At 46.6% G+C, this 26,381-nt stretch overlaps 1 protein-coding gene across 1 annotated transcript in view; it reads left to right on the forward strand.

The window, feature by feature from the left end:
- Window positions 1–1,198: 1,198 nt before the first annotated feature.
- PDZD7 (PDZ domain containing 7) overlaps window positions 1,199–26,381 on the forward strand; it is a 31,307-nt gene continuing 6,124 nt past the window's right edge. Inside the window, exons 1-14 of the mRNA XM_081912269.1 lie at window positions 1,199–1,660; window positions 3,500–3,640; window positions 4,864–5,038; window positions 8,110–8,286; window positions 11,632–11,779; window positions 12,804–12,864; window positions 14,113–14,583; window positions 15,489–15,674; window positions 17,834–17,991; window positions 20,031–20,122; window positions 20,365–20,456; window positions 21,546–21,617; window positions 22,586–23,179; window positions 24,122–24,222. Of these exons, the coding sequence (XP_081768395.1) occupies window positions 1,468–1,660; window positions 3,500–3,640; window positions 4,864–5,038; window positions 8,110–8,286; window positions 11,632–11,779; window positions 12,804–12,864; window positions 14,113–14,583; window positions 15,489–15,674; window positions 17,834–17,991; window positions 20,031–20,122; window positions 20,365–20,456; window positions 21,546–21,617; window positions 22,586–23,179; window positions 24,122–24,222 (2,661 nt within the window). The 5' untranslated portion in view covers window positions 1,199–1,467. The remainder of the gene's footprint in view (window positions 1,661–3,499; window positions 3,641–4,863; window positions 5,039–8,109; window positions 8,287–11,631; window positions 11,780–12,803; window positions 12,865–14,112; window positions 14,584–15,488; window positions 15,675–17,833; window positions 17,992–20,030; window positions 20,123–20,364; window positions 20,457–21,545; window positions 21,618–22,585; window positions 23,180–24,121; window positions 24,223–26,381) is intronic.

Genomic DNA, 26,381 nt, shown 5'->3' on the forward strand with positions numbered 1-26,381 from the left:
GGCACTGGCTACTGTAAACTAGTGTACCCACTTCAAGCCAACCTAGTGTAATTCTTAAGCAGTAAATGCCTTGAGAAATATAAGCATATCAAGGTAGGGTTACTTCTGGTCTCAGCTGAACAAGTGCATATCCAGTCACGCTGTGTAAACCAGGAAGATTTGGTTGGGATAGCTCAGTCAGTAGAGCACATGAGGCTCTGAATCTCAGGGTCGTGGGTGAAAGATTCTTGCACTGCAAGGGGGTGGACTAGATGACCCTTGTGGTCCCTTCTAACTCTAGAATGATATGATTCTATTAAATTGCCAAGCCATAAACCTGGAGATACATCACTGAAATCAACAGATGTTTTTAGACTAAAAGTGCTAAAATAGAATCACACTGTGACACTGGAAGGAAAAGAATCTGATCCATTTTCTTTTCATCTTTAATTTTTCTACATTTAGCTAGGTCAGCCATAGTCAAACAATATTATTCCTGCTTTTTATTCTACATAAATTCCATGGAACACAACAGTCCCACTGCAATGAAAATGTTTCAAACAACGTTTGCAACATGCTTATGTCTTACTGTAAAAATGTCTTCATCCACCATATTGCTTAGATAATAAATATGAAGTTCCTTCTTGTCTGAAACTGTTCAATTAGCATTAGACCCCCCCCCCACACACACACACCTAACTTCAAAGAGTGGATGCAGTGAGCACTGTGTGAAAGGCAGTAATATTTTTGTAAAAATTCTGCCAGCCACAAATTTCATTTTTTTAAATTTCATTTTCTCAACCTTGTGAGTGCAAAAATATTGTTATGACTGTCCTCAAAAGTTCAGGTACTAGAGGGACTGACTGAGGGTATACTCCCTTGTCAAGGAGACTTCTGGAGTGCCATAAAACATGTTCTTGTTGCACCACAAACTCAAAAGAAATCCATGCAGCCACCCTAAACTTATTTACATAGAAATAAGTCCTGTTTAATTGCTTCCAGTTAAATGTGCATAAGGCTTAAATTTGACTAAAGGCTTTAGGGTAAAAAAATGATAGTATTATTACTATTACTATTACTATTACTACTACTACTACTACTACTACTACCACCACCACCACTACTATTATTATTACAGAATACATGTCTGGAAGACAGAGAAAGAGCATGAATCTAAACCCATGAGAGGCAAGATGTTTTCATTGGATCCTGAATTTTAAAAATAGGTGAATTTTCCTAAGGACAATCCTCAGTGGTAACATCACCATTGACAACAACAAAATGAGTCTACGAGAGGTAATACTATGATTGATGGAAACATGTCCAGCAACGGTTTCCACTGGTGGGAAGCAACCTAAGGGGCCAAAATGTAACAAACTCGCCCAACTTTCCTGAAGGAATCAGGCCCAAGCGCAGTGTGCTTCTCCAACCCATCAAGAGACCCAACAGCGAGAGTCCTTCTGTGCATAACCAGCACCCTGTCCTGCCATGGCATACACTCCTGATTCATTCCAGAGCGAAATCATTTACCCGACTCACTCCCGGGGCTCCAGCAGTGACATCAGCACTGCCAATCGCCTCCTGCTGAGCAGGCAGAACCGGCTCCTGAATGGGAACCTTCGGGACTACCGCACCTCGTCCCCCATGGGAAGAGTTATCCTCATCAATACACCCCTTGAAGGTACCGTTGGGGATGAAGGTGGGAGGTGGTAGTGTGCAAGGGACGTGATTTCTACCTACATAGCCAAGCCAGATCCTGGCTGGATGGAGAGAGTTGGTATCATCCTTTTGCAAAGGAGTAGAGCCATAGCCAAATGGTGCTGTTTGTTCCTTTCCTTGCAAGATCAGTTGCAGATTTATGAGGAAGTTGCTGTGACCCAAGAGAGCCAATTAGCACGCACACCTCATTGCCCTGCAATTTTATATACATTCCAGTATTAGTAAATAAGCCAATTATGTGATTAGGAAGTATCACGGTAATTAGAAACATGCATTTGTAATATGCATAATTCCAGGAAGTAAATGGTACCTCATGTTATATAGGATGGGTTGTTTTCGGCAATTATTTGGTGCAAAGAAATGAGGTGTTAGGGGCAGAGATAAGAGGACGTGGAGCAGTGGCAGACCTTGGGGTCTCAAAATTCAGCACCCCGTACCTCTTGCCTTCCATACTACATTATAGTTGCAGTGGCCCCTATGGCACACCAAGGCTCCGCACCCAGTGCAACTGTACCAGCCGTGCTCCCCTAAATTAGCCTCTACATTGAGGGAGAAAGATAAAATTGATTCAGGCAGCTTCCCATAACGCTGAGCCTCAGCAAAACGGGACTTTCTACTATGCTGCCACTTTCTGATTGAGGACCAAAGACAACATGGTATGAGAAGTCCATGAGCAGAACTGTGGATCCTTTTTAAACAGGGTGCATTTTAAACAGGCTCAAGCAGAGAGGGGGAGATACAGCTGGGTATACCTGTTCCAGGCCTCAGAGGGCTAGGCCAGCCAAATGAGGAGTGCCACCAGGCCTGCCAGACTTACACTGTTCAGGGTCTATAACTTTATTCTAACAAGACTCCTCCATCAGGCCTCAGACAAGCTCTGCATGGGCCTGATTTTAGTTGTGAATTGCAACCATAGGGATCATAGGGTGAGGAAGAGCTCATTTGGATCAGGGCCATGATGGAGATAGAGCTTAACACTTTCTCTGGAGCTGCCCTCCCCCATTCTTCTATTTGCCCCAGGTAGCAAAACATATAGGTGTCATATAGAACATTTTACAGGCTCCTTGATATATAGAGGTCAAAATCTAGAGATTTAGAGGAGAAAAGGCTCCTACCACCCCAACCCCAACCCCCTCCAATAGACTGATCTGTCTCCTCATTTGACCTTGCCCTGAACAAAGCCACTTCCACGGCTCCTATTAACATGTTGCAGTCATTTTATTACGGTCAATAGCCAGTGTCAAGATAAAAACACCAATTACAAAATTGAAAAGCTGAGAGCAAAATAAAATAGTATAAAATCACATCCACATAAAAAAGCAGTTCCCGTTGGGACTCTTCTGGAGCTGGCCATGTTCCCAGGGTGTGAAGGCATTTACAATATTGTTGCCAGATAGGAGAAGAGGAAGGGACTGCTTGTTGCAGTTCTAGGTTTGTGTTGTGTGTATTGTAATCATTTATATTAGACAGGACATCCATGTGTGCATTGACAGAGGAGATACACTTTGACAAACGCTCCCATGTCTCCCTAGGAAGTAAACTGTCAGGGATTTCATGGCATGCCCTCCAGCCTGCCCAGATGTCATTTCTGGGTCTGGTGGACCCACAGTGATGGGGAAGAGAGGCTAAAATGCAGAGTGTAGAGAGGTGTGGCATATTTTTCTTGCAATTCTTTCTACTATCACTTTCCCAGTGTTAGGGTAGAGGATCATGAGTAGCTCCTTTTGCTGGTCATTCCAGCGCAGTGAGTGTCCTTAGTGGTGTCATTTCATAATTATATCATGCTGTATCCCCATGACAGCTAACAGTGATGAGAGTGATGCCATCAATGCCATTACGGTGGAAAAAAGCACAGATGGGAAGCTGGGCTTCAGTGTGCGCGGAGGCTCGGAGCATGGCCTGGGTATCTTCGTCAGCAAGGTGGAGGAGGGCAGCAGTGCAGGTAAGCAAAATCTCTCCAATCCTCCCAGCCTTAAAAAGAGACAACAAGCTGCTCGGATGTTCTATCCATAAAATCAGAACTTCATTCTAGTCCCTGCAACACTGGCAGAATCACCTAGACTTAAATCTTTGCCAGCAAGTGGTCTTCCAGTGCTGACCAGTTCTTCTCCAGGACCTAACCCATGTCTGGAGGTTGCAGCAAAACCCAAGCAAAGTAATTTATTTGAGACAATGTTTATGTGTCACGTTGCTAAGTAGTTCTGGAAGCACATCAGTATAGAATTCCATGACATCGCAAAATGTCAGATTCTCCGAGAGCCATGCATACAAGTCTTTAGAGCTCCAGTGAAGAATAAGTCTTTTAAACAGAGAGAGAAAATATGCTATCAAGGCTATTATTATTATTATTTATTGCATTTTTAGCCCACCTTTTCCCCAAGGAACTCAATGTGGTATACATGGTCCTCTCCCTCCTCTGAGGCAAAAGGGCCAAAGAAGGAAATTATAAAGTAAAAGCCTGCTGTTGTTATATAAATAAACTGGGAATATAAAGGAAGGGGATAAGAGAGAAAAGCTTTTACAGGAGGAAGAAGCAAATGTCTAAGGACCAAGGAGGAGAGATGAGAGAAACCTGTAGTTGTGGGAGAGGGGCAGAAATTAGGTAGAAGTTGAGTGTGAAAGGAGAGTGGGAGAAGAAATTACAGAAGATGGGTAAAAATACTTTTAGGGTCATGTGGGAATGGGGAGGGGGAAATATTTTTTAAAGATTTTCCCACTTGGAGCCCCTGAATCAGCAAACCCTGCCTGAAATGAGGAGGCCCTCACAATATCGCCAAAGCAAATTATGTACTTAGCCTGAGGAAAACTGACCCATTGAACTCCTTGCCACAAGAACAATGCTGTGGCAGAGTTTAACCATTTCCAAAGATGGATTAGATATCAGTGGGAAATGATGTCAGTAAATGCCAGCTGTTTTTTCCAAACTCTGCTTCCTGAACCACCATTTTGTGACTGAGGTAGACCTCAGTAGTTTTCAGCTGTTTCAACTGGGAGTAGAAAGTTTTAGAAACCCTGCCTTACTCTAAAATGTGTGCGCTATATACTTTTATATTTTGTCATTTTAGTAATAGTGTAAAAAAAATAAATTAAAAAAAGAAAACCAGGAAAGAGAAACCCTCTCTAACCCTTAGCCCAAGTTGAGTTACCTGTATTTAATACCAACAGAACAGGCTGGGCTGTGTGTTGGAGATAAAATCACAGAGGTGAATAGTGTGAGCTTGGAGAACATTACAATGGGAAGCGCAGTCAAAGTCCTGACGGGGAACAACCGGCTGCGGATGGTCGTGAGACGCATGGGCAAAGTGCCAGGGATAAAGTTCTCCAAAGAAAAGACCACATGGTAAGCGGAACTGCCTGCTATGGTGACACCCTATTGTCAGCAGGCCCTTGGGTAACCAAAAATCACAATGTGTTGTTTGTAAGGGCCGAGGCAAGTGTGCTGGGCTCAGCGGAGCAGAGAAGGTGTGATCGGGTTTCGTGAGAAGCAAGGAGATGCTATCGGGATGAACTCTGACCAGGGCGCAGGAGAGGGACGGGTCAAGGTGACCTGGGGTTACTGGGCTAAATGCTCCCCTCTGACTTAGGGCGCTTCCAGACTACTGCTGTTCCAGGTGGGGTTCAATCACATACAGTTGCACCGCTTGGGTTGTGTTTACACCATACCTTTTAAAGCACGTTCAAAGCACGCCACCACCTTCACCAAAGAATCCTGGGAACTGTGGCCTACCCCTCACAGAGCTAGCATTCCCAGCACCCTTAGCAAACTACAGCTCTCAGAATTCTTGCAGGGAAGGCAAGGTGCTCTCAATGCATTTTAAAGGTGTGTTGTGTACCCAGCTGTAGTTGTCTAGGATGTCATGCAACAGTCCCTCAAAACAAGGTTGCCATATTTCAAAAAGTATAATTCATGACACCTGCAAACTTTTTTTTAGGAAGACCCCAAAATTGTAGAGCTTTTTTAGGAAACCACCAAACTACTTTTGGGGGGAAAGCTACCCCCCAAAATAGTGATTTTAAGCTTTTGGAGCTGTTTCCGCTGCTCTTTCCATCGCATTGTCATACATCTGGGTTTTGCCTGACATTTTGCCGATTTGTGGACAAGCCCGAATGTCATTTTTACACCTGAAAACCAGGACATGTCAGGAATTTTTCTGACGTATGGCAAGCCTACCTCAAAAGATCCAGGTTTTTGTATTAAGGAAAGTAACAAGGAAATGCACTGGAAAATGTGGGCTAACTCCTGCTTTTAAGTAACATTGCCAAAGCTCCCTGCAGAGAAATTAGGATGAATAAACAGGCCATTAAAACACATGGGGAAATGAGACTGGAAACAGGCTTTGTGCATAATATGTAGATAGGAAATGAATAGTGATGAGCAGAGTGCTGGGAAATCTTCTGCTAATGTGAAAGAGGGAGACAGAAGAGGATCAAGGGTGTATGCATGGGACTCTGTAAGCAGCAGGGCTGGATTAAAGCCTTTAGAACCCCTAAGCACTGAAAGGATTTCGGTGCCCCCATATGCAATTCAAAATCAAAAATGCTAAACTGTAAAATGATATGTTATTTCTGGAAATGACACAAGATATGTTGAAATCAAAATAGCTTCTTTCTAAGTTTTCTGATTGCAAAACTCTGGACAAATTCATCAAAACTGACTTGATGAAGCACATTCGCTTCCATAAGTCCTCTCTCTCTGAGGACTTTTTATTCATTTCAGCTGAGGAAAAAGCATTATTCACAGCATTCATAACCCGATCTCTAAAGTTGGAAGTGCATATTGTCTTCAGTCTTTCATTACTGTGAAAGATCCACGACTGAATTTCATGTTTTCTGTTTCATTAAACTTCGTGACATATAACAGTAGAACTGCTGTAGTTGCCCACAAAAGATTCACATTTAAGTCCTGAGGGTATGAGTCAACTAGCTTTTGGGAATCTTGTAACTATCATACATCAGATAAGTCTGTATTATTTAGAAAACTTAATCCACTTGATACTTCTTCACATACATACATTTCACTTCTCTTCATATTAGCTTCAGGTGTATCAGTTATATCACAGTAAGTAGATACGTGAAATTTGTCTCTAAGATTCAGGTGCTGTTTCTGATGCACTGGTGCATTTGCATGTTTTTTCCTGATTTGCTTGCAGGACTGGGTTACTTTGTGGTTAATTTCAGGTAAGGTATCTTCTAATATGCCCTCAGATTTTTTGAAATCATTCCTCAAAGTGTGCAACTGGTCTGCTAATGATTGACAGGTCTGCACAGGTTTTCAAATCCTTCTTAGTGGTAGCCCCTGTGATTTTGGAAATGTTTTCCCAGGAAGGTTTGGCTGGTGCCAAGGTTTTGTGCAAGCTTTGGCACACTCTTCTAATCTGGTTTATAGGCGGGGAGCGGGGGAGCTTTCTGACTGCTTTTGTTTTAGGTTATGCTTGTTGGTGATTATCATATTATTGCGCCACAAACTAGGCCCAAAATACAAGACCTGTGCTTCTTCGCACTCCCTCCTTTATAGTCGCTTTTAACCATTTGTCCTTGTTTCTATCATTTTAAGTTATGTATGATATAACCACCTTTTAACTACTAGCTTTTATTCCTTACCTGTTTTAAGTCTTATGTGTTCAGTTTATCCATATGTTTTATCTTATGCTGGTCTGTGGGTCCCGTTGCAATTCTAAGAGAACGAGGGAGGTGTTCATGTTGAGTTCTGGCACCTATTTTTCTAGAAAAATAGCACTGGATATAAGTTTCCTAAAATACAATACATCATCCCCAGATCCAGCATGGAGAGGTTCTCTTCTGAAACCAGAAATGACCAGGCTCAAGCCCTGTTACAAGCATGTTCTGAAGACATGTTTTGGTGTCTTGGGTGTCAGCCCTAATAAGCCCTGATTCAAATAAAGTTTTGTTTCAGAGGTTGCCATATGCTAGTGTGGCTGGAGCCATCACACATTGCTTTCATTCTCTTTTGTCTCACACATGGACACATTAATTTTCATTCTCTCTCTCTCTCTCTCTCTCTTCCACTTCCTCAGCCCCACTACCCCACATGGCAATTATCCCTAAGAGGGAAAAGCTCCCATTTGCATCCATGGAAGCTTTCCTCTAAGCCTAATTGCCACATGGGGAGAGCTATTTTTCTCAGGGTGATAGCTGGGGTAGGTGGAAGAAGAGTGAACCCTTCCTGTGTACAAAAAATAAATAAATCATCCTGTTCCTTGGGTCTATTCCTAAGTCTCAATTACAGTTGTTCAACATCCAGATTGCAATTCTGGTTACGTTCTGCCCGCCACCTATGGGCTTATTGATTTTCCAAGTTCCATTCAAAAATATTTCAGCTGTCCATGGGGAAAGGCCTGTGTAGAACTCCCAGAGTCCAGAATACTGGGTGAATTCTTTATCTCGCCACAGGGTTGATGTGGTGAACAAGCGCCTGATTGTGGAGAGGAGTGGCTCAACTCCATCAGACACGAGCTCTGAGATTGGGAGGCGGAGGATCATTCACCTGTATACCACCTCTGATGACTACTGCTTGGGTTTCAACATCCGTGGGGGGAAAGAGTATGGCCTTGGTATCTACGTCTCCAAGTAAGTCTTGAGGCTTGTCCACACTTCCACTTGAAAGCATGAGTCTGAGCAGTTTTCTGCTCACCCCACTCAGTTCTCAGGGAAAACCCACTCTTTAGTGCTCAGTCAGAGCAAACATCAACCCAGAGAAAAATCCTGAATTGCCTTTGTTCTGATTGAGCACTAAAGAGCTGTTTCACACTGGAGCTTGCCACTTTTAACTGTTTTGGAATCTTGGTACCACCTTGGCTGAGTACCCACCATATATTTAAAGCATGTTGCTTCCCCCAAAGAATCCTGAGAACTGTAATTTATTCCTAACTGAGCTACAGTGGTGCCCCGCAAGACGAACGCCTCGCAAGACGAAAAACCCGCTAGACGAAAGGGTTTTCCGTTTTGGAGGCACTTTGCAAAACGAATTTCCCTATGGGGTTGCTTCGCAAGACAAAAAAAATCTTGCATCCCCCCGCGGGTTTTTTCACTTTTTTCGCCCTTTTCTTAAGCCGCTAAGCCGCTTATCAGCTGTTCCGCTGATAAGCCTCTTAACAGCTGATCGCTGGAAGCCGCTTGACAGCTGTAGCGCTAATCCGCTAAGCTGTCAATGGGCTTGCTTCGCAAGACGAAAAAACCGCTAGACGAAGAGAATCGCGGAACGAATTCTTTTCGTCTAGCGAGGCACCACTGTACAACTCCCAGCACCCTGAACAATCTACAATGTCCAGGATTCTTTGGAAGAAGACATGTGCTTTAAATGTATGGTTTGTATGCAGCCTAAGATTAGGTCTACTATCCCTGCATAATACTTAATAGAAACCATTTCTATTAAGAAGCTCCAGCCATAATGATACAATATAATTCTTTGTAGAAATACAGTAGTACATTGTAGAACTTGTTTTGGTTGCTATCCTTGCTCACTCTGCAAGCAGCAGAATAAACTACCAGAGCTAGCTTGAACCTCAATTATGCACGTTTACTTGGGTGTAAATCTTATTGAACTTAATGGATCTTTTAAATAGATGCTCTTTAACAGCCTTGATCCACATTTTAAATGTAAAATTGGGTTAGGTATATCATGAGAAAAGGGTAGATTTCCCCCCACTCTTTTGGTTCAGGGCCGTGAGTGTAATGGTTATTCAATCTTATTTGAATTTGATACCAAATATAGATCCTTCTTTCAGGTTAATTAATCTAGAGTAAAATGGCCATATCTTATGTCTGTAGTATTATCTTGTGTCTGTGTAGCATTTGTATGCGACTGTAGCAGCCCTCTTGCCTCTTGTATTTAGACTTTTTCAATCAAGTTTGTTCAGTCCCAAATGCATGCAGCCTCAGAGAAGCCACAGCTGATGTCACCTTCTGTAGCATGACCACATCATTAGATTCGATCCATGGCTTTCTATGATCTGGGGACAAATAATCTTCAGCTCTGAATACATTTACAGGGCCTATGCCAATCTTCCACAATTAGTTTAAAAGCTGGGTCATTTCAATAATTTACTGAGCCATTGGTGAATTTATTAGAAGGAGTCGCTCACATCCTGGCTGTTGTTGTTGTTGTTTAGTCGTTTAGTCGTGTCCGACTCTTCGTGACCCCATGGACCAGAGCACGCCAGGCACCTCTGTCCTCCACTGCCTCCCGCAGTTTGGTCAAACTCATGCTGGTAACCTCGAAAACACTATCCAACCATCTCGTCCTCTGTCGCCCCCTTCTCCTTGTGCCCTCCATCTTTCCCAACATCAGGGTCTTCTCCAGGGAGTTTTCTCTTCTCATGAGGTGGCCAAAGTACTGGAGCCTCAGCTTCACAATCTGTCCTTCCAGTGAGCACTCAGGGTTGATTTCCTTCAGTATGGAGAGGTTTGATCTTCTTGCAGTCCATGGGACTCTCAAGAGTCTCCTCCAGCACCATAATTCAAAAGCATCAATTCTTCGGCGATCAGCCTTCTTTATGGTCCAGCTCTCACTTCCATACATCACTACTGGGAAAACCATAGCTTTAACTATACGAACCTTTGTTGGCAAGGTGATGTCTCTACTTCTCAAGATACTGTCTAGGCCTGTCATTGCCCTTCTCCCAAGAAGCAGGTGTCTTTTAATTTCGTGGCTGCTGTCACCATCTGCAGTGATCATGGAGCCCAAGAAAGTAAAATCTCTCACTACCTCCATTTCTTCCCCTTCTATTTGCCAGGAGGTGATGGGACCAGTGGCCATGATCTTCGTTTTTTTGATGTTGAGCTTCAGACCATATTTTGCGCTCTCCTCTTTCACCCTCATTAAAAGGTTCTTTAATTCCTCCTCACTTTCTGCCATCAAGGTTGTGTCATCTGCATATCTGAGGTTGTTGATATTTCTTCCGGCAATCTTAATTCCGGCTTGGGATTCATCCAGCCCAGGCTTTCGCATGATGAATTCTGCATATAAGTTAAATAAGCAAGGAGACAAAATCCTGGCTGTTACCTCCAATCTAATCCCCGGATTTGCAAATCTTTCCCCGGACAAATTCCATCCCCAGAATGTCCCCAGATTTGCAAATTTGTCCCCAGGAAACATGGCAGCCTCAGCAGCCTAGAGCCAGCCTGTTAGCAGGCAGGTGGCTGTTGCACAGGAGCGGCGCAAGGCGCGCGGTTTCTCTGCCGGGCAAGGTGCAAAGCCCTTCTTTCGCACCCTGTGAAGCCTAAATGTGCAGACTTTAAAAAAAAAAAAACTGGGCAATGGTGCATCGCACACCCATGACTCCCCCGATCTCCCGCCCCCTTCCCCTTTTGTTTTGACAGATCGGGGGAGGCTGGGGAACCACGGGTGGGCAGCCATTGCCCAGTTTTTTAAAAACTCTGCGCATTTATGTTTCTCAGGGTGAGAAAGAAGGGCTTTGCACCTTTATACAATATGCATGTGTGCTTGGGCCCAGGGTCTTTTGCCTCACCATCCCCACTACTGACTCCCTGTTGCTACTCAGCTTCCAAAAAAAAAAAAGGGGGGGTCCCCAGATTCATTGAAAAAAATCTGGTAACCATAATCTAAAGAGAAGGTAAAAAAGGCTCTTCTGTTTTCAGAATCCATTCTTAACACCTCCATCTCCTTTGAGAGCCATGAGGGAAAGTGCCTTAGAGGGACATGCCTTCCAGTTGTGCTAGGAGGAACCAGAGTTGTTACCACCCTTATAGTCATAGAATCCTGGAACTGGAGAGTTGGAAAGACCCAAAGGGTCATTAGGCCCAACCCTCTGACAGCCTCCCCCTCTCTGTTGGCCAAGAACACGTTCTAGTTCCCCTTGTCCTGTTCACTTGACTTGGAATGCCTTGTATACCTGCCCAAAGCCTCACTGTTCCCATTCAAGAATAATCATCCTAATGTCGTATCGTTCCCAGAGTGGATCCCGGCGGGCTTGCTGAGCTTCATGGGGTCAAGGTCGGCGACCAAGTCCTTGCAGCCAACGGAGTCAAGTTTGACGACATCAGCCATAGCAAGGCAGTGGAAGTGCTAAAGGGGCAGACCCACATCATGCTGACCATCAAGGTGAGGCCTGTGCCTTGCCAAGTGCTGGGCCAAGATTGGGATAGGGAGGGGTGCTACTCTATGGGAGGATGACCCAGTGGTCCCATTACTGTGGGAGGTTAGGGCCATCAGACGAGTCACCAATATCCTGATTGCTGAATGCTGTCAGAGTTCTCACCAGCTCCCATAGTCAGCTTCCTACAGGTATAATCTCTTTCTCTACCTAGCCAGACATAGGATACATCCTTTCTATGGCTTAGCAGAGAGCGTGGCACCCTGGCCTAGGAAAATGGCACTTTATAAATAAGCAGGCTACAAAGGGCCAGGGAGCAAAGACTACTATTTTGATAAAGGGCTGATCCACACTTTTGCTTGACCCTTATTTTTGATCATATCGTGTACCCATTAATTCCCCAGGGTTTGAGAGCTTTTCTCATTGTTCCTAGCAAAAATCCGATCTTACCCACTGAACTGAAGCTCAGTTAAGCAAGATCTCTCTTTGGATTTTCCGCACATCTAATGAAATCTGATTCAGTGGGCGAGATTCTTACAAGACACGGCTACAAAACAAAGAGGAAAGCTCTTGAATCAGGGCGAATTAACTGGTATAAAATACAATCAAAATACCGGTCAAGTGGAAAGAAAGTAAAAAATACGGGTGAAGCGAAAGTGTTGATGAGCCCTTAGGAAGTGGTAGCTGCTAGAGGTGGAAAACAGAAGCCCTCCATTTCTGCTCAAAGTGTCCCGAAAAAGAGACCATGCCCTCTAAGAAGTTGCTTGCCAAAGCAGCAGCACTGAATTCTCTTTCTTGCTGCCTTCTGTGACGCCCAGCAACTCCCTCCCCAAGACGCTGTGGAACCCAGACTCTTGAGACTTAGCAGATTCAGTTTCAGCTGGGAAGGGACCTGGCAGTGGGGGATGCATTATTTATCAAAGTGTCTCTCCGCCTGGGATCGGGTTAGCCTCTGAAGACACCGCTCAGTGCTGGGCAGGCAGCAAACGATCCCATGACGTGTTGTGTCTCTCTTCTGTGCTTTCCATCTAGGAGACGGGGAGGTTCCCTGCATACAAGGAAATGGTGGCTGAGTATTGCTGGCTCAACAGATGTAAGACACAAATGCACGTTTTCTGTCTACATTCATATGCTGGATGTTGCTTTGCTAAGGATGAGTAAGGAGTGCCGGGGCATCCTGCAAGCAAATTGCTTTCCCTCCTTGCATTTCAGAAAACAACCCTCCTTCCTCCCTCACCCTTGTGTTTGGGCTGTTTGCAAAGAATGCAGTGTCATCAAAAGACAAAACATGCAGAAAGAATAGCCCAGGAGTGGGTGCTGTGTTGCACAGACCATTGTTGATGGAGCTCAAATTCTCTCCTCCCAGTTGGCATTTTCACCCTTAAGGACATGCTTGTAAAAGCATAGATCTATGAGTCTGTTGCACGAAGAAAGAAAACAGCAGTTCAGAGGAGCATAGGAAGCTGCCTTATAGTGAGTCAGGACATTGGTACAGCGGTACCTTGGTTCTCAAACTTGATCCATTCCAGAAGTCCGTTCCAAAACTAAAGCGTTCCAAAACCAAGGTGTGCTTTCCCATAAAGTAATGCAAAATGGATTAATCCATTCCAGACTTTTAAAAACAACTCCTAAAACAGCAGTTTAACATGAGTTTTACTGTCTAATGAGACCACTGATCCATAAAATGAAAGCAATAAACAATGTACTGCAGTCACACAATCGATCAATCACTAGCTGAACTGGGTTCCACACAGTCACAAAAACAAAAAAGAGCCACAAAAACAAAAACGCAAAATAAATAGCAAAAATAGACAGACCTCAGCGTAACACTCAAAATGGAAGTGTGGCACTCCAAACGGAAGCGTAACACTCAAAACGGAGCATGTTTGGCTTCCGAAAACAGTTCACAAACCAGAACACTTACTTCTGGGTTTGCAGTGTTTGGGCTCCAAGTTGTTTGAGTACCAAGGCATCTGAGAACCAAGGTACCACTGTGCATCTAACTCAGTATTAGGTGGGTATCCATGGCACACTCATAATCTCATTCCACACAGCAATAATAATAGCAGTGATTGAACTATCTGGCACAACAATTGGGGTTGTTGTTTTTCCCCAGATACAAAGTTGTAGCACATTCCTTGCTGTGGAAATGCAACATTCCCACAACAAAAGCATTGTAAGTCATTTGGCCTGTGTGCAATAATGGGTAGCTTCTGTGCATTTATTGTACTAACATGGATTGTCAAAACAGGAAAGACTCCTATAATGCTCATTTCTCTCTCTCTCTCTCTCTTTCTCTCTCTCTCTCTCTCTCTCTCTCTCTCTCTCTCTCTCCACACAGTGACCAATGGCCAGTTGCAGGAGCTGTCCCAGACCTCGGAATCCAGCTCCTCTGCATCATCCTACTCCTCAGGGACCCCCTTCAGCTCCATGAATGGCCTGTTCATGGCCCCGATCCCCAGCTCAGCAGCACAAAGTTGCATGGTGGATGTTGGCATCTCTGCTGAACTGCCAGTCCAGAGACACACCTTGGAGAGAGCAGAGACCGCCATGCAGACTGATCCGCTGTCGGACGGTGCCTCCTATTCGGGGAGTCTGGTGATGGAGACCCGACGGGTTGTGGAGCCCATGAAGATCCTGAAAGACACCGCCATCCGCACCGAGAGCCTCAAAGAGTCCTTCCGCTTGAAGAAGCACCGGCCCTTTGCCAGCAGAGAGACAACAGACCCCTCCCCTAAAACTGCCCTCCTTCTGGCACTCAGCCGTCCACGACAGCCCATCAAGAGATCGCAGAGCTATCTGACCATTTATGGTAGGTGCCATGGGACCATTATTCTTACCATGGTTCATGGAAACTGCAACAGGATTCTAAGTACTCCTTCCAGTTGCCCTCCCCATGTCCCGTTTCCCCCCAGAGAGCATTCCATGCACACTGAGCATGCTCAGTCTTTATTGAGCCGCTGGGTGATAGGGGTACCTTTCTGTTTTGACTACATAAATACTGAGAGAATTGAGATTGCTGCTACTGCTGTTATCATCATTATCATTATAGCAATAATAGCAATAATGTAGTGTAAATCAGGAGGGTTGCAGTTTTGGAAAGTTTACATTTCCCTCCCCGTTTCATTCTACATTAATGCAACATTATTTTGATGTCAAATATTAAATGTGGACCCAGGAAATAATTTCATGGAGGAAGAAGGAGAGAGGGATAAAGCAAAGAGAAGAGGATTGGCCAAATTCATGGAAGATAAGTCTATCAGTGGCTACTAGCCAGGGTTGTGTTCTACCTCCACTGTCAGAAACATTACACCTCTGAATATCAGCTTTTGGGAATCGCAGGTGGGCAGAGTGCTTTGTGCTCCTGTCCAGCTTGCAGCCTATCCACAGGGATTTGATTGACCACTTCTCTACTAGGGAGTTCTGAAAATGTACCTTATTGCTAAACAGTCCTGGTCCTTAATATGTAGGCAGAGAGGAGAAAATCCCATGGCACATCTGAAAGACACTGGTCTGTGCATTTTGTTCCATCATGCAGAAGGTTTCTGGCCCCCATTTAACAGGCAGAGTCAGAAAGTTACATAATCAGATACCTTTTCTTCTCCTTAAAATGGTACCCACAATACACTGTCAATGGGGCTGGAGTGGGGAAGGATCAGATTTTGGGTTATCCCACGGCTGTGATCTTCAGGTATGACTTTTGGATTCTTGCCCCAGAGGAGAAACGCCAGAGGAAGAAAGAGAAGCCGGTCTCCCCGGAGAAGAAGGCCACGCTCCAGCGCTCCAAAACCCTCATGAACCTGTTCTTTAAAAGCACCCGGACAGGGAAGCCAAGCTCGGCAGCTGGGTCACCAGAGACACAGAGGCGGTCCAAATCGCCAGCGCGGTCTGATGGCGAGAAAGGTAACAAAAAGATGTCCTGTTTTTAGCATCCTCCAGAGAACACAGTACTCTGGTCCTGCTTGATTGTAAACTTGCGCATGGCAGCAAGATCCACTGAGATTTTGGGTGGGGAGAAGGGAACCTTTAACTACAAGGCTTTCCCCCTTTATTGGGCAGGGACAGAAGCAGGGAGAATAATAGATTGTCAAGTGTGTGAGCATTTCCCCTCACAGAGTTAAAATTCCCAGTGACCCTTAACAAACTACAATACTCAGAAAGGGCAAGAGTGTGTTTTGAATGTGCTTTAAAGCTTATAGTGTGTACACAGCCTGAATGTGATTGCCAGCCAGCAGACAGCGGAACCAATCACCATTCCTATTTATATCAACAGCTGAGCTGGAGAATTTCTGTTCCTTTCTTGGCTGTCCATTTCTCTCCGCAAACCATGACCAAAAGAGAAGGCCCCGGAATCTGGCCTAGCCAAGATTAGGGGCCCATTTTACCAGGTGGACGTAGACTGGGCTGTTGGTTCATTTAGTAGAGCACTGAGAAACAGCATCTTCCATTCTGTGCTAAGGGATTTTCCATTTGGCCTTTCAGACTTTCTACTGGTTGGGAGGTTCTTGCCCCGAGCAACAAGGGAGCACAACGGAAGTGCATTTGCCAAATGCTGATGCTTTGATGTGAAGCAACTAGAGCAGGAGTCTGTCTACAGGCAGGAAGGTGGCCAGAGTCCGTCTGTGAGGCACATTAATCCTCTGGAGGTCACATTTGGCAGAACAAGTTGTCATAACCCTTGCTTCAGCATTTCATCACTAAACTGGAAGTGTCAGGAAAAGTCTCTGGGAAACATGGGGAAATGTGGCACAGAGAATTGTACTGTATACTGGCCTGCCTCCCTATGTCAGGGGGGATGAGCCTCAGGGCCAGGAGCCAAATGTGGCCCCTTCTCCAGATCTCGCTCTCTCTGGTCCTCAAAAACTCTGCTCAGGCCCTGCTCTGTGCTCTTGTCTAGTTATTTTACCTGGCTGGGCTGGGTCCTTTGAAGTGCAGTAATACATTTTGGCACACCCACCACTGGTATGTGGGCCCTGGAAGGTTTGACCATGAGGGAATATGGTCTTCTTCAGGCATCTTTTCTGTGATTATTTGTGCTCGTGATGCTACTAGGACAGTCATACACCCTTCTGCTTTTGCTGCTGTTTGCACTTGCAAAGGTCCAAGGCGTGCATACTGCTTTGTGCAGTCAGTGCACATTCTGTAACTCGCTGCTGAAATCCTGTAACTTTTCACACCACAAATGTTTGGAGCGGGGGGGTGCATCATTTCACTTGTGTTGCACTAGACGCAGACGTGCCCCTCTATATGGTAAGAATGCATTAACATTGGGGAAACATCGCAGGACAACTAAGAAAGCAGAAAGATGTGTGGATGGCCTGGTATAAACCCATCACTAATGCACAATTATTCCACCGTGACTGGTTGAAGAACACACACATAAAACAATCTGTAGGAGCCAGTAGGTGGTACAGACAGCATTGTCTGTCAGACTTGCACAAATTGTGGGGGAAAAAACACTTCTCCAAAAGGCGGAATGGCAGTAGTTTTCCTTTTCTCCCTTTTCATCAGACAGAGCAGAGACCAGTCCAAAATGGCCCCTGCTTCCCTCCAATTTGCCCTTCTCCACTACAGATTCCAAACTATTTGTCTTTGCTCTTTCTTCCCATCTCACCCTCTTGCCTGCAGTTAGCGTCGTACAGAAGATTGTCACCCGCACTCTGAGACGGGGTAACTGAGCAGGAAGGCATGCTGTGCCTTGAACAACAAGCATGTAGCTTCGCGTGAGCATGCCTTTGGAAACCCGTGTGTGTGTGTGTGTGTGTGTGTGTTTTTGTGTTGCTATCAATTGCTACTTCTTCACGCCTTTCCTTTCTCAGCTGTGAATGTACAACACCTGAACATCCCACATCCAAATCCAGCACCCTAACCATCTTCATCTACACTGGGGTACTTGTGGGTGCAGAATAACTTGCATGTGCAATGCCAGTAGTTACCCACAGACATGAGATTTCAAGTGCATGCGTACATTTCAGGCTTGTGGTTCCAGGTGGCTAATGGCCTCATGCTTTGTTATTCCCGGATTATGTTTTTGCACTGACTTTCTGTGGTGCCCCTCCCAGAAAAAGGCCGCCTTTTCCCCTCCTTGGGCTCCTCTCCCCAGTACAATGGCATGGAGCGCAGCAAAGTCACCGAGAGCCACCTGCTGCTTATTGAAGACATGGCCAGGAAGCTGCTGATGGAGGATGAAGTGGCAGCTGTGCTGAGACACTGCACCCGGGTAAGGATGGAGGACAGCTGCCATGTGTGCCATGGTGCCTGAATGGGCCAATCTCTCCCTTGACTGTGAAATGTCTTGCAACAACTTATGAGCTATAGTTGCCTCACTCTGCCTTCAGTTACGTTTGCACCTCTCTTCCGTAAGGCTGTGCTTTAAAGCATCCCATTTGTCCTGTTGCTGACAGGCTTCCCAGAAGCAGCAGTGCCAAACAGGATGGTCCAACATGAGGCTCTTGCGTTTTGTCTCACTCTGGCACATGGTTTGGCAGGCTTTGGTCCGCACCCATTGCATTCATTTAACTAAGAGCCTCTCATTTTGCTTTAAGTGTCATGGCTTTCCCACCAAAGAATCCTGAGATTTGTGATGTGTTGAAAATCTTCAAACAGTTCTTAGCTCCCTTAACAAACTAGAGTTCCCAGGACTTTTTTTGGGGGGGGGGGAGACACGACTCTCAAAGTGGAGTAAGAGTGTTTGTGGCCACAGTTGATTTGCTTGCTTTTATTTGGAGCTTATTCTGTGCAGGCTTAAGGGTGAAAATCTGGTAGGGCAAAGCAGGCATTGGCATGTCTGGCAATCCAACCTTCACTGCACCTTTGAAGGTCTTACATACCCTCCAATGCATCAAAGGCAAAAACCGGGATGCCATCTTCCCATTTTTTTTCACCAGAGGACAGCGGCCATTTTTGGTGCTTTGATCTTGCACCATTTTGTACTGCAACCCCCCCCCAAAAAAAACCCCAGTGCTTTTTGGGCATGGGTGCCATGCAAGATGGGGGAGGTTGCTGTGCGTAATTGCGTGAGGTCACAGCACCCAAAAAGGCCATTGTCCTCTTGTGAGAAAAAATGTGATGCCCTGGTTTTTCTGGGACACTTGCAAGTTATGGAATGTTTGCCCTCACCAGTTTGGTATCTCCCACTTCTCACCATTCCTGTTGGCCTTTGATGTGCCACTAGAGGGAGCTCTGAGCTAGCACATTGTTGAAACTCATTCCCAAGATTGCTTCTGTGAAGCCCAAGGAAGAGAGGGGGGCACTAATCTTCGTGCAGAGAGGGACAAATGAAACTAGGGCAGGGAGAGGATTGCTTGATAGCCTGATGCAGCAGCCACCCTGAAACGGGTTTCTTTTTGCTAAGACCGCTAAGGGCAGGATTACTTATCGCTTATCAGGAATCCTATAAACTAATAAAGACTTCTACCTCCAAGCATGCAATTCAACCCTATGCATGTTGAATTGTGTTCACGGTGTGTGTGTGTGTGTGTGTGTGTGTGTGTGTGTGTGTTACATTCTCGTGTGTCTAGGACTGCAACCTTGAAATGCTTTATTAAAATGTTTAAGGATAGCATTCTGATTAAAATGGCTCAGTCTGCAGATAGGTCCACTGTCTGTATTCTCTTAGATTTTCCTGTCAAGGGTCACACTCCCTTGGGAGTAATCTGTTGAGGGCCACTTACAAATGGTGGGCAGCGCTGAAACCAGCAATGGGAAGAAGCAGAGCCCAATATGGGGTGGCTGCCCATTTTCTTGGGCTCTTTCTGTAACACCAGCACCACACAGTATCTCTGACATGCCTTGTTCTCTGTCTCCCCTCCCAGCCTGACCCTTGTCAGAAGTCTGAACTGATTGCTTGCAGAGGGCTGGGACCACACTTGAAGCTAGGAGGAGGCATATGAGTCCAACTTTGGGTCAGGGAGGGGGAACCACCTTTGGTCTGTGGCCCGGTTTTGGCCTGCCAGGCCTCCCCATTTCCCCCAAATGAAGACCTGTCTCACATCTGGATTCCAACAGAAAGCTGGATTGAAGCCCCCAGCCATCCACTGATGCCCAGGCAGTTCAATCCTGCTTAGCCTGGGAGAGAGTTCCCTACAGAAAGCAGGATTAAACTCCCCACCCATCAACTGAGCCTAGGGGAAGATGGCCTCCCTTTTGAGGGAGCTGGGCAACAAGAGTAGTAACGGAGATCAGGGGATCTGCTGCTGCTGCTTCAAACTGAATAGCCAGGTGATCTCTGCTGATGGTTACTTTTCCCCCAACACACAGTACATCCAAGAAAGTGGGGTGGAAGATCTGGTGAGGCCACTCCTGGCGATTCTCGACCGGCCTGAAAAGTTGCTTCTCCTCAGAGATATCAGGTAGGAACAGGAAGAAATAAACTGTGGGAGGCTTAACTGCACCCCTAAACTCAGAGGGTAGGGAGAGGGAGCACAGGAGGGAAGCGCACATCATCCCAGCCTTGCCCAGGGTGACCATTGCTTCCTTCTGGTGCTCTTTGGTTATTTGCCATGTTCTTTCCCCTAAACAGCTGCATTGCATGAGCAGAGAGTTGAGCCACCAGACACCCACGAGTCTTCTCTCCCACTTTTTTTTTTTACAGGAGTGTGATCACTCCCACGGATCTGGGCCGTTTTGACAGTATGGTTGTGCCGGTGGAGCTCGAAGCCTATGATGCCCTGAAGAGCAGAACAGGTGGGGAAGAAACCAGCAGGGATCACAGGTTGAAGAAGGAGGGGGTGATGGATGGGGGGGGGGCTTCTCAAAGCTCTCTTTCATTTTATGGATGCTAGAAGCAGTTGGTCGAAAACATTCCTATTTAAAAGGGTTGCCACGAGGAAAGGATCATTTCAGTCTATTTATTTGTCCTGAAAAGAAAGCAAATGGGGTGATTTGGGGAGAGCTCAGCTGAATCAACATTTCTTGCAAACCATCTGAATATTTATTCCAAATGACTGTTGATTTTTCTGCTCAGTTCTTCTTGGCACCAAGAGACAAAATCATGGGTGAAGCCAGGATTTATGTTGCGGGGAGGGGCAGGCTTCATGTTAGGGGGCAGAAACTTACCGTACTTAAGTATTTTTATTGATTTACTTGATTTGGGGGACAACTGCCCCCCGCCTTCCTTGGCTACACCCATGGGCAAAATGGATGTCGTGCCATTCATGCAACTAGCAATTGCCCCGTGCAGTGTGAGAAAAGTGGCAGTGGACCCTTTGACTATCTAGGGGCCCCAGCCAGTCCCTTGGCTTGCCAGTCTCCACTGCCGGTTGTGCTTTCAACCTATCCTGAGTGCCAGCAACTGAGCCTGGATTTGCGTAAAGCAGGGAAGGGAAACACGTGGTCCTCAAAGATGGGGCTGGGCTCCAACTCCCAAGATCCCAGATCCTTGGCCACGGTGGTTGAGGCTGATGGAACGTGGAGTCCAGCAATATCTGGAAGGCCTCAGGTTCCCCCATCCTTAATGCAAAGAACGATGAAGTTTCTGAACATGTACATAGCACATCCTCCTTCATCACAGAGTGTGAGCTTAGCTTTGTGTATGTATGTATGTATGTATGTATGTATGTATGTATACATACATAATACTCTCATGGGAGTAGGGCGAATAAGCCTTCTATAGAAGAAGAAGGCCTGACTTCCGAAGCCCCGGAAGCTCCTTTTTCTCTAGAAATTAACCTCTCAGGGGAAAGTAGCCAGGAAGAAGGGCTGGCCACGATTCCACTCAAGATCACTGTGCAAAAGAAAATGAAGCTCCATTTGTCCACCTTTCCCTCTTCACAGTGAGGTCACCTGCTCTCCGCCCAGCACAGCAAGAAACACCTCCCAAGAGACATCTCATCACCCCAGTGCCTGGTGAGTCCCCAGCCTTCATCCTTGGGGTCACACACACACACCGTGCTTAAATGTAGCCCCCCAAAATACTCTACTTAGGAATCAATGTGGGGGGAAAGACTTTGAGTTTGAGTTTGGGAGTGAGTTATAACACAGATGGCATGAATGTGTACATTTAATTTCATTTTCAAGAGATGTTCTAGTTGCAGTGTTGGGGTTTCTACAAAATGTGGTGTGTTTGGCAAAGGAGGGTATCAGGCCCAAATATCTGGCACCTCTGGTTCAGTTAACTCAGGCAGCAGGGCTGGTGAAAATCTTCTGTGAGCCTCTGCTCATAGGGAGAGATAGTGCTCTGCAAAGAGGGGGATCATTGGATTGACGTGCTTTAAGCCAGCTCCTTACCTAGGAAGCAAGAATGGCACATAGGTATTGTGGTAACCAATGGGACAGGCCATATTTGTGATTCCTGCTAACACACACACACACACAACTCCAAAAAATCTCAGCCGAGGAAGCATAGTCGAGACAACCATTTCTTTTGTATTCAGTATGGCGACATTAACTCAAAATGTTATGTTTTGAACAAGGTGGAAGTTGGTTGCCATTTCACAAATCCTTATCTCCATGGAAGTTCCAGTGCAACCAAGGAACTGGGAAGTATTAGCCAACTTCAACCACACATTTCCAGTCCTTTCCACAAGTTACGGACAGAGGAAACTGCCTAAAACCCAGACCATAGGTGTAGAAACAGCTTGGTATTGGCTGGAAGCAGTTCTCACGGGTGTCAGGCAGGGAACATTCCTAGCCAGGGACTGAACCTGAGACCTGCATGCAGAGCAGATGCTCTCCCATGGAGCTACGGTTCCTTCCACGTTCACTTCAAGCATTCAGATACTAGACCCATCTCACCCAGTTGCTTTCCCTTTTTCTGAGGATTGCTAGGACAGGGCTGCTCGGGTGATGGTCACATCCTGTGATTCTGGTTTCAGATTTCCGGGGCAGCTTCCTCCTGAAGCCAGTGACCAGCGAGGAGAAAGGAGGGGAGGCGGAGGAAGCAGCAGCAGCAGCGCTGAAGGATAGGATGAAAGGCCTGCAGCTCTCGTCCAGCCCTAGACGGACTCACCCCCGAGGCTATACCCCTCTTCCCGACGTGCCAGTGGATGCCTACGCCTCCCACAGCATCTCCGCCTCAACTGCTGGGGGCGGTGGGCAGCCCCACTGGTTCCTAAGCAAGCCTGCAAAAATGTCAGCGAGCCCCACGCGAGCAGCACCCCCTCGGGAAGAGGCGGGGCAACCCCAACAGCAAGGGGACGAGCGGCCTGGCCGAGGGAGGCCTCGCACACCCAAGTCAAGCCATGGCAAAGCCACAGTGTGGGGGCCACATGGGGAAGTCCAGCCTGCCAAGGACACCCTGTACTCTGCTGTCAACAGGCCCAGAAGAGGTAGGCCCCAACTGAAGCAGCTCTTCAAGGACGCCCCGGCCGCTGACCAAGAGGGCCTGCTCCAAAATGGCCCCAGTGATGTCCTGGAGGAAGAATATGAGCTGCTGACGGTCAACCTGTCCAAGAGCAAACAGTCTCTGGGTAAGTTAAAGGCACCGCTGACAGCCCTGGAAACAGAAGCAAAGGTCTCAGCCCTTCCTCCTAGGTGATTTGCGTACAGCTAAGGAAACAGTTCTCAACTCTTACTATTATGAGGTGAGGAATCTCAGGCTACCGAAAGGAATAGATCTGAGATTTCAGGCTTCAATTCATTGGAAGGTATCAAAGGGAGGGGGGTCACATATAGATAGCAGATTTCCTGTCTATCTATCTATCCAGATAGATTTCCTGTCACCTCCAGCAAAGTGGATAGCAGCTACAGACTCCCTTCAGTCTGGGAGGAGCATTGCAATGATTTGCTACCCAGGTTGCTTGTGTTTCCCTGTGGTGGCCTGGACTGTACTTCCCATTTCCCTAGAACAGGAGAAGGGAGATTGGACTCAACTCCCATCAGCCCCAGCCAGTGTGGCCAATGGTGAAGGAGGACAGGAGCTGTAGTTCAGTAACATCTGGAAGGCTGAAGGACCTCTCCTTCTCCTGACAAGGGAAAGTTCAGAAACCTCTCTGATTTTTCAGCAGGACTACCCTGCTTTGGAGGACTGGTAAACAAGGTGGTGAACACTCGTTTAGAATTAGGTCTCATCCACACCATACATTTAAAGCAGTATTATGCCGCTTTTAACAGTCATGGAGAAGTCTTTTGCTTCCAGCCGCAAAACCTTTTGACTTGGTCCTGCTACCTCACAAGGTCAGGACACCAAATGGGAAGACCATGTGCTTAAGGAGTTTGCAGGCCTATTGTTTGCCGAATTGCAAGTGAAGCATGTGTGCAACTCTCTGGCACCACCTGCTGTTCCAGGCTGTTGGCACACTGGTGCTCCTGTTCTCCAGACAGGGAGGATGGTATCGGCAGTGGATTGTGTTGGCTCAGCCACTTTTCCAACTTACTACCAAGTGCTCACAGAGAACTACTTTGTTTTCCAGGGATCAGTATTTCCGGTGGGATAGAGTCCAAATTGCAGCCAATGGTGAAGATTGAAAAGATTTTTCCGGGAGGAGCAGCATCCCTGAGTGGAGAACTGGAGGTAAGCAGAGCAGCAAAGCAAGGCTGGCTTTCAGCGGCACCAGCTCCATACAGAGGCCAGGTACCCCCCCCCCCACCCACAAACCTTCCTTGTTTCTCTACTTAGCAGCTGAGTATTACAATCAGCCCACTCATACACCCAGAGCAAAGCACTACTCAGTTATTGATGGTCTGGGCCAGCCTGTCTCAACCTTGGGTCCCCAGCTGTTATTGGACTACAATTCCCACCATCCCTAGTTAGCAGGGACAGTGGCCAGGGATGGTGGAAGTTGTAGTCCAACATCTGGGGGCCCAAGGTTGAGAAAGTAGTGTGTGCTCTCCATGTTACAGGACTATAACTCCCATCAGCCCAAGTCACCATGGCTCAATGGTTAGGGATGGTGTGAGGTCAACAGGATCTGGAGTGCAGCACATGGGCTCTCCCTAGGGTTGCTGATCTTTGCAAAGCCATTATATATTTCTTCTCAGCTTGCCCACAGCAACATACACAGCTTCTGCAGGATGCAGCAAACAACACTTACTCTGTGCACTTTCAATAGGATTTGTGCAGCTTGCACATCCAGCTCCTCCCCCCCCCAATAAACCACCAGCAGAGCAGGATAGCACCCTCCCTCCTATCCCCCATACTAACAGGGAAACAATTTGGCCAAGGTCACCCAGGGGAGTCTGTAATAGAGCAGGCAGCAATCTCTCTCCTCCCCTAATCCCTATACTCTCACTTTGCTGTCTCTACAGTCTGTTCTTCCCCTCTCCTCCTCCCATCAAAGCAGCCTGTCCCTCTGCACCACTGTTCATGCGGCCTTAATCCTATGCAAGCTTACTCAAAAGTAACTCCTCCCGAGTGCAAGGGAGCTTAATCCCCAAAGATGAACAGGACTGCAGCTTCTGTGTGGAACTGCGATACATAGAACCTACTAAATTTACTCCTCTGTTCCTATTGCTATGAATTAATAAATTGCTTTCAATGCAAGCACACTTTTACTGTACAACTGAAAAAGACTGCATGGAGGAATCTATTGCAGCTTGTAGGATCTTGATGAAACCATTGTAATCTAAAAAGATTGGTGCATAAGTGGGACTAATGTGGAAAGAGTAAAAAAAGAGAGACAGAGAGATTTCAGCCAGTCAAATCCATATACAGGAAGGTAATATAACAATCCTACAAGTGTGCCATATCATATCCCTTTGCCAGGGAGGGAGACCTTCATCGGCAAAGCCTGGATCTATTTATTCATTAATCAATGACGTCTTTATCCCACTTTTTTGTCCCAGTTATGCTGGGACACACTGGGTTATGCTAGCAACACAGGATTTTCCCGTAATCCACAACTAGGGTTCAAGGCATCTCTACAAAACAGACCCACCTTTTTCCAGAGTATTTACCGTATGTCTCAGAGTCCATCACCACAGGACTGGGATGGGATCACTAGATCACAAGCAGGGGAATCCCAAGTGAGCCACACTGATCCCTGTGTTTGCGAAAGAATGATCAAAGCTTTCTAAGGAGCCACCACCTCACGTTGAGCAAGCCAGTCTCCTGGCTCCCAAACAGAAGAGTGTGCCATGGTGGCCATACCAGGAATCTGACCCCCACCCCACCCACTTACATTGCCCCTTCCATGGCAAAGGGGTTGCGCCTCCCATCTGACATCCCCACAGCCCAACCTCCCTGCGCGGTTTCACCCTTTTAAGACATGCGCCCCCTCCCCACCAAGTAAACGCTCATTGTGCTTTGTCCTATAATGAGGCCAAGGGCCCCAGCGGCAGGCATACACACCCCATTGTGCCATTCAGGGTTCCCCATGGTTCAGGGCGCTGTGCGGCATTTCACAAGGCCTGCGTAATGAGGCCGGGCGCTGACAAAGAACCATTGTGGGCCTTGGCCCGCCCGCCCGCCCACCAGGCAACTTTTCATCTGTCCCCGGGAGCAGCTGTAATTAGATCTCCCCCTCGGTGGCCTCTTCGCTGAGGGGACGGCAGGCCCAGATTGCCAGGTGGCTCTGGAGGGGGGAAAGCCTAATGGTCCCCCAGGTTGCTGTGGTGGGGAGAAACGGTCAATGGCTGGCTAGAGGCACAGGTGACACTCCTCTGCGATATTTATGGGGGGCTGCTGGTGGTGGAGGAGGGTGTTGACCTAAGGCTTGCCAGTTTCTTCAAAGC

This window comes from Podarcis melisellensis (genome assembly GCF_964234715.1).
Source record: "Podarcis melisellensis genome assembly, chromosome: 5".
NCBI lineage: Eukaryota > Metazoa > Chordata > Lepidosauria > Squamata > Lacertidae > Podarcis > Podarcis melisellensis.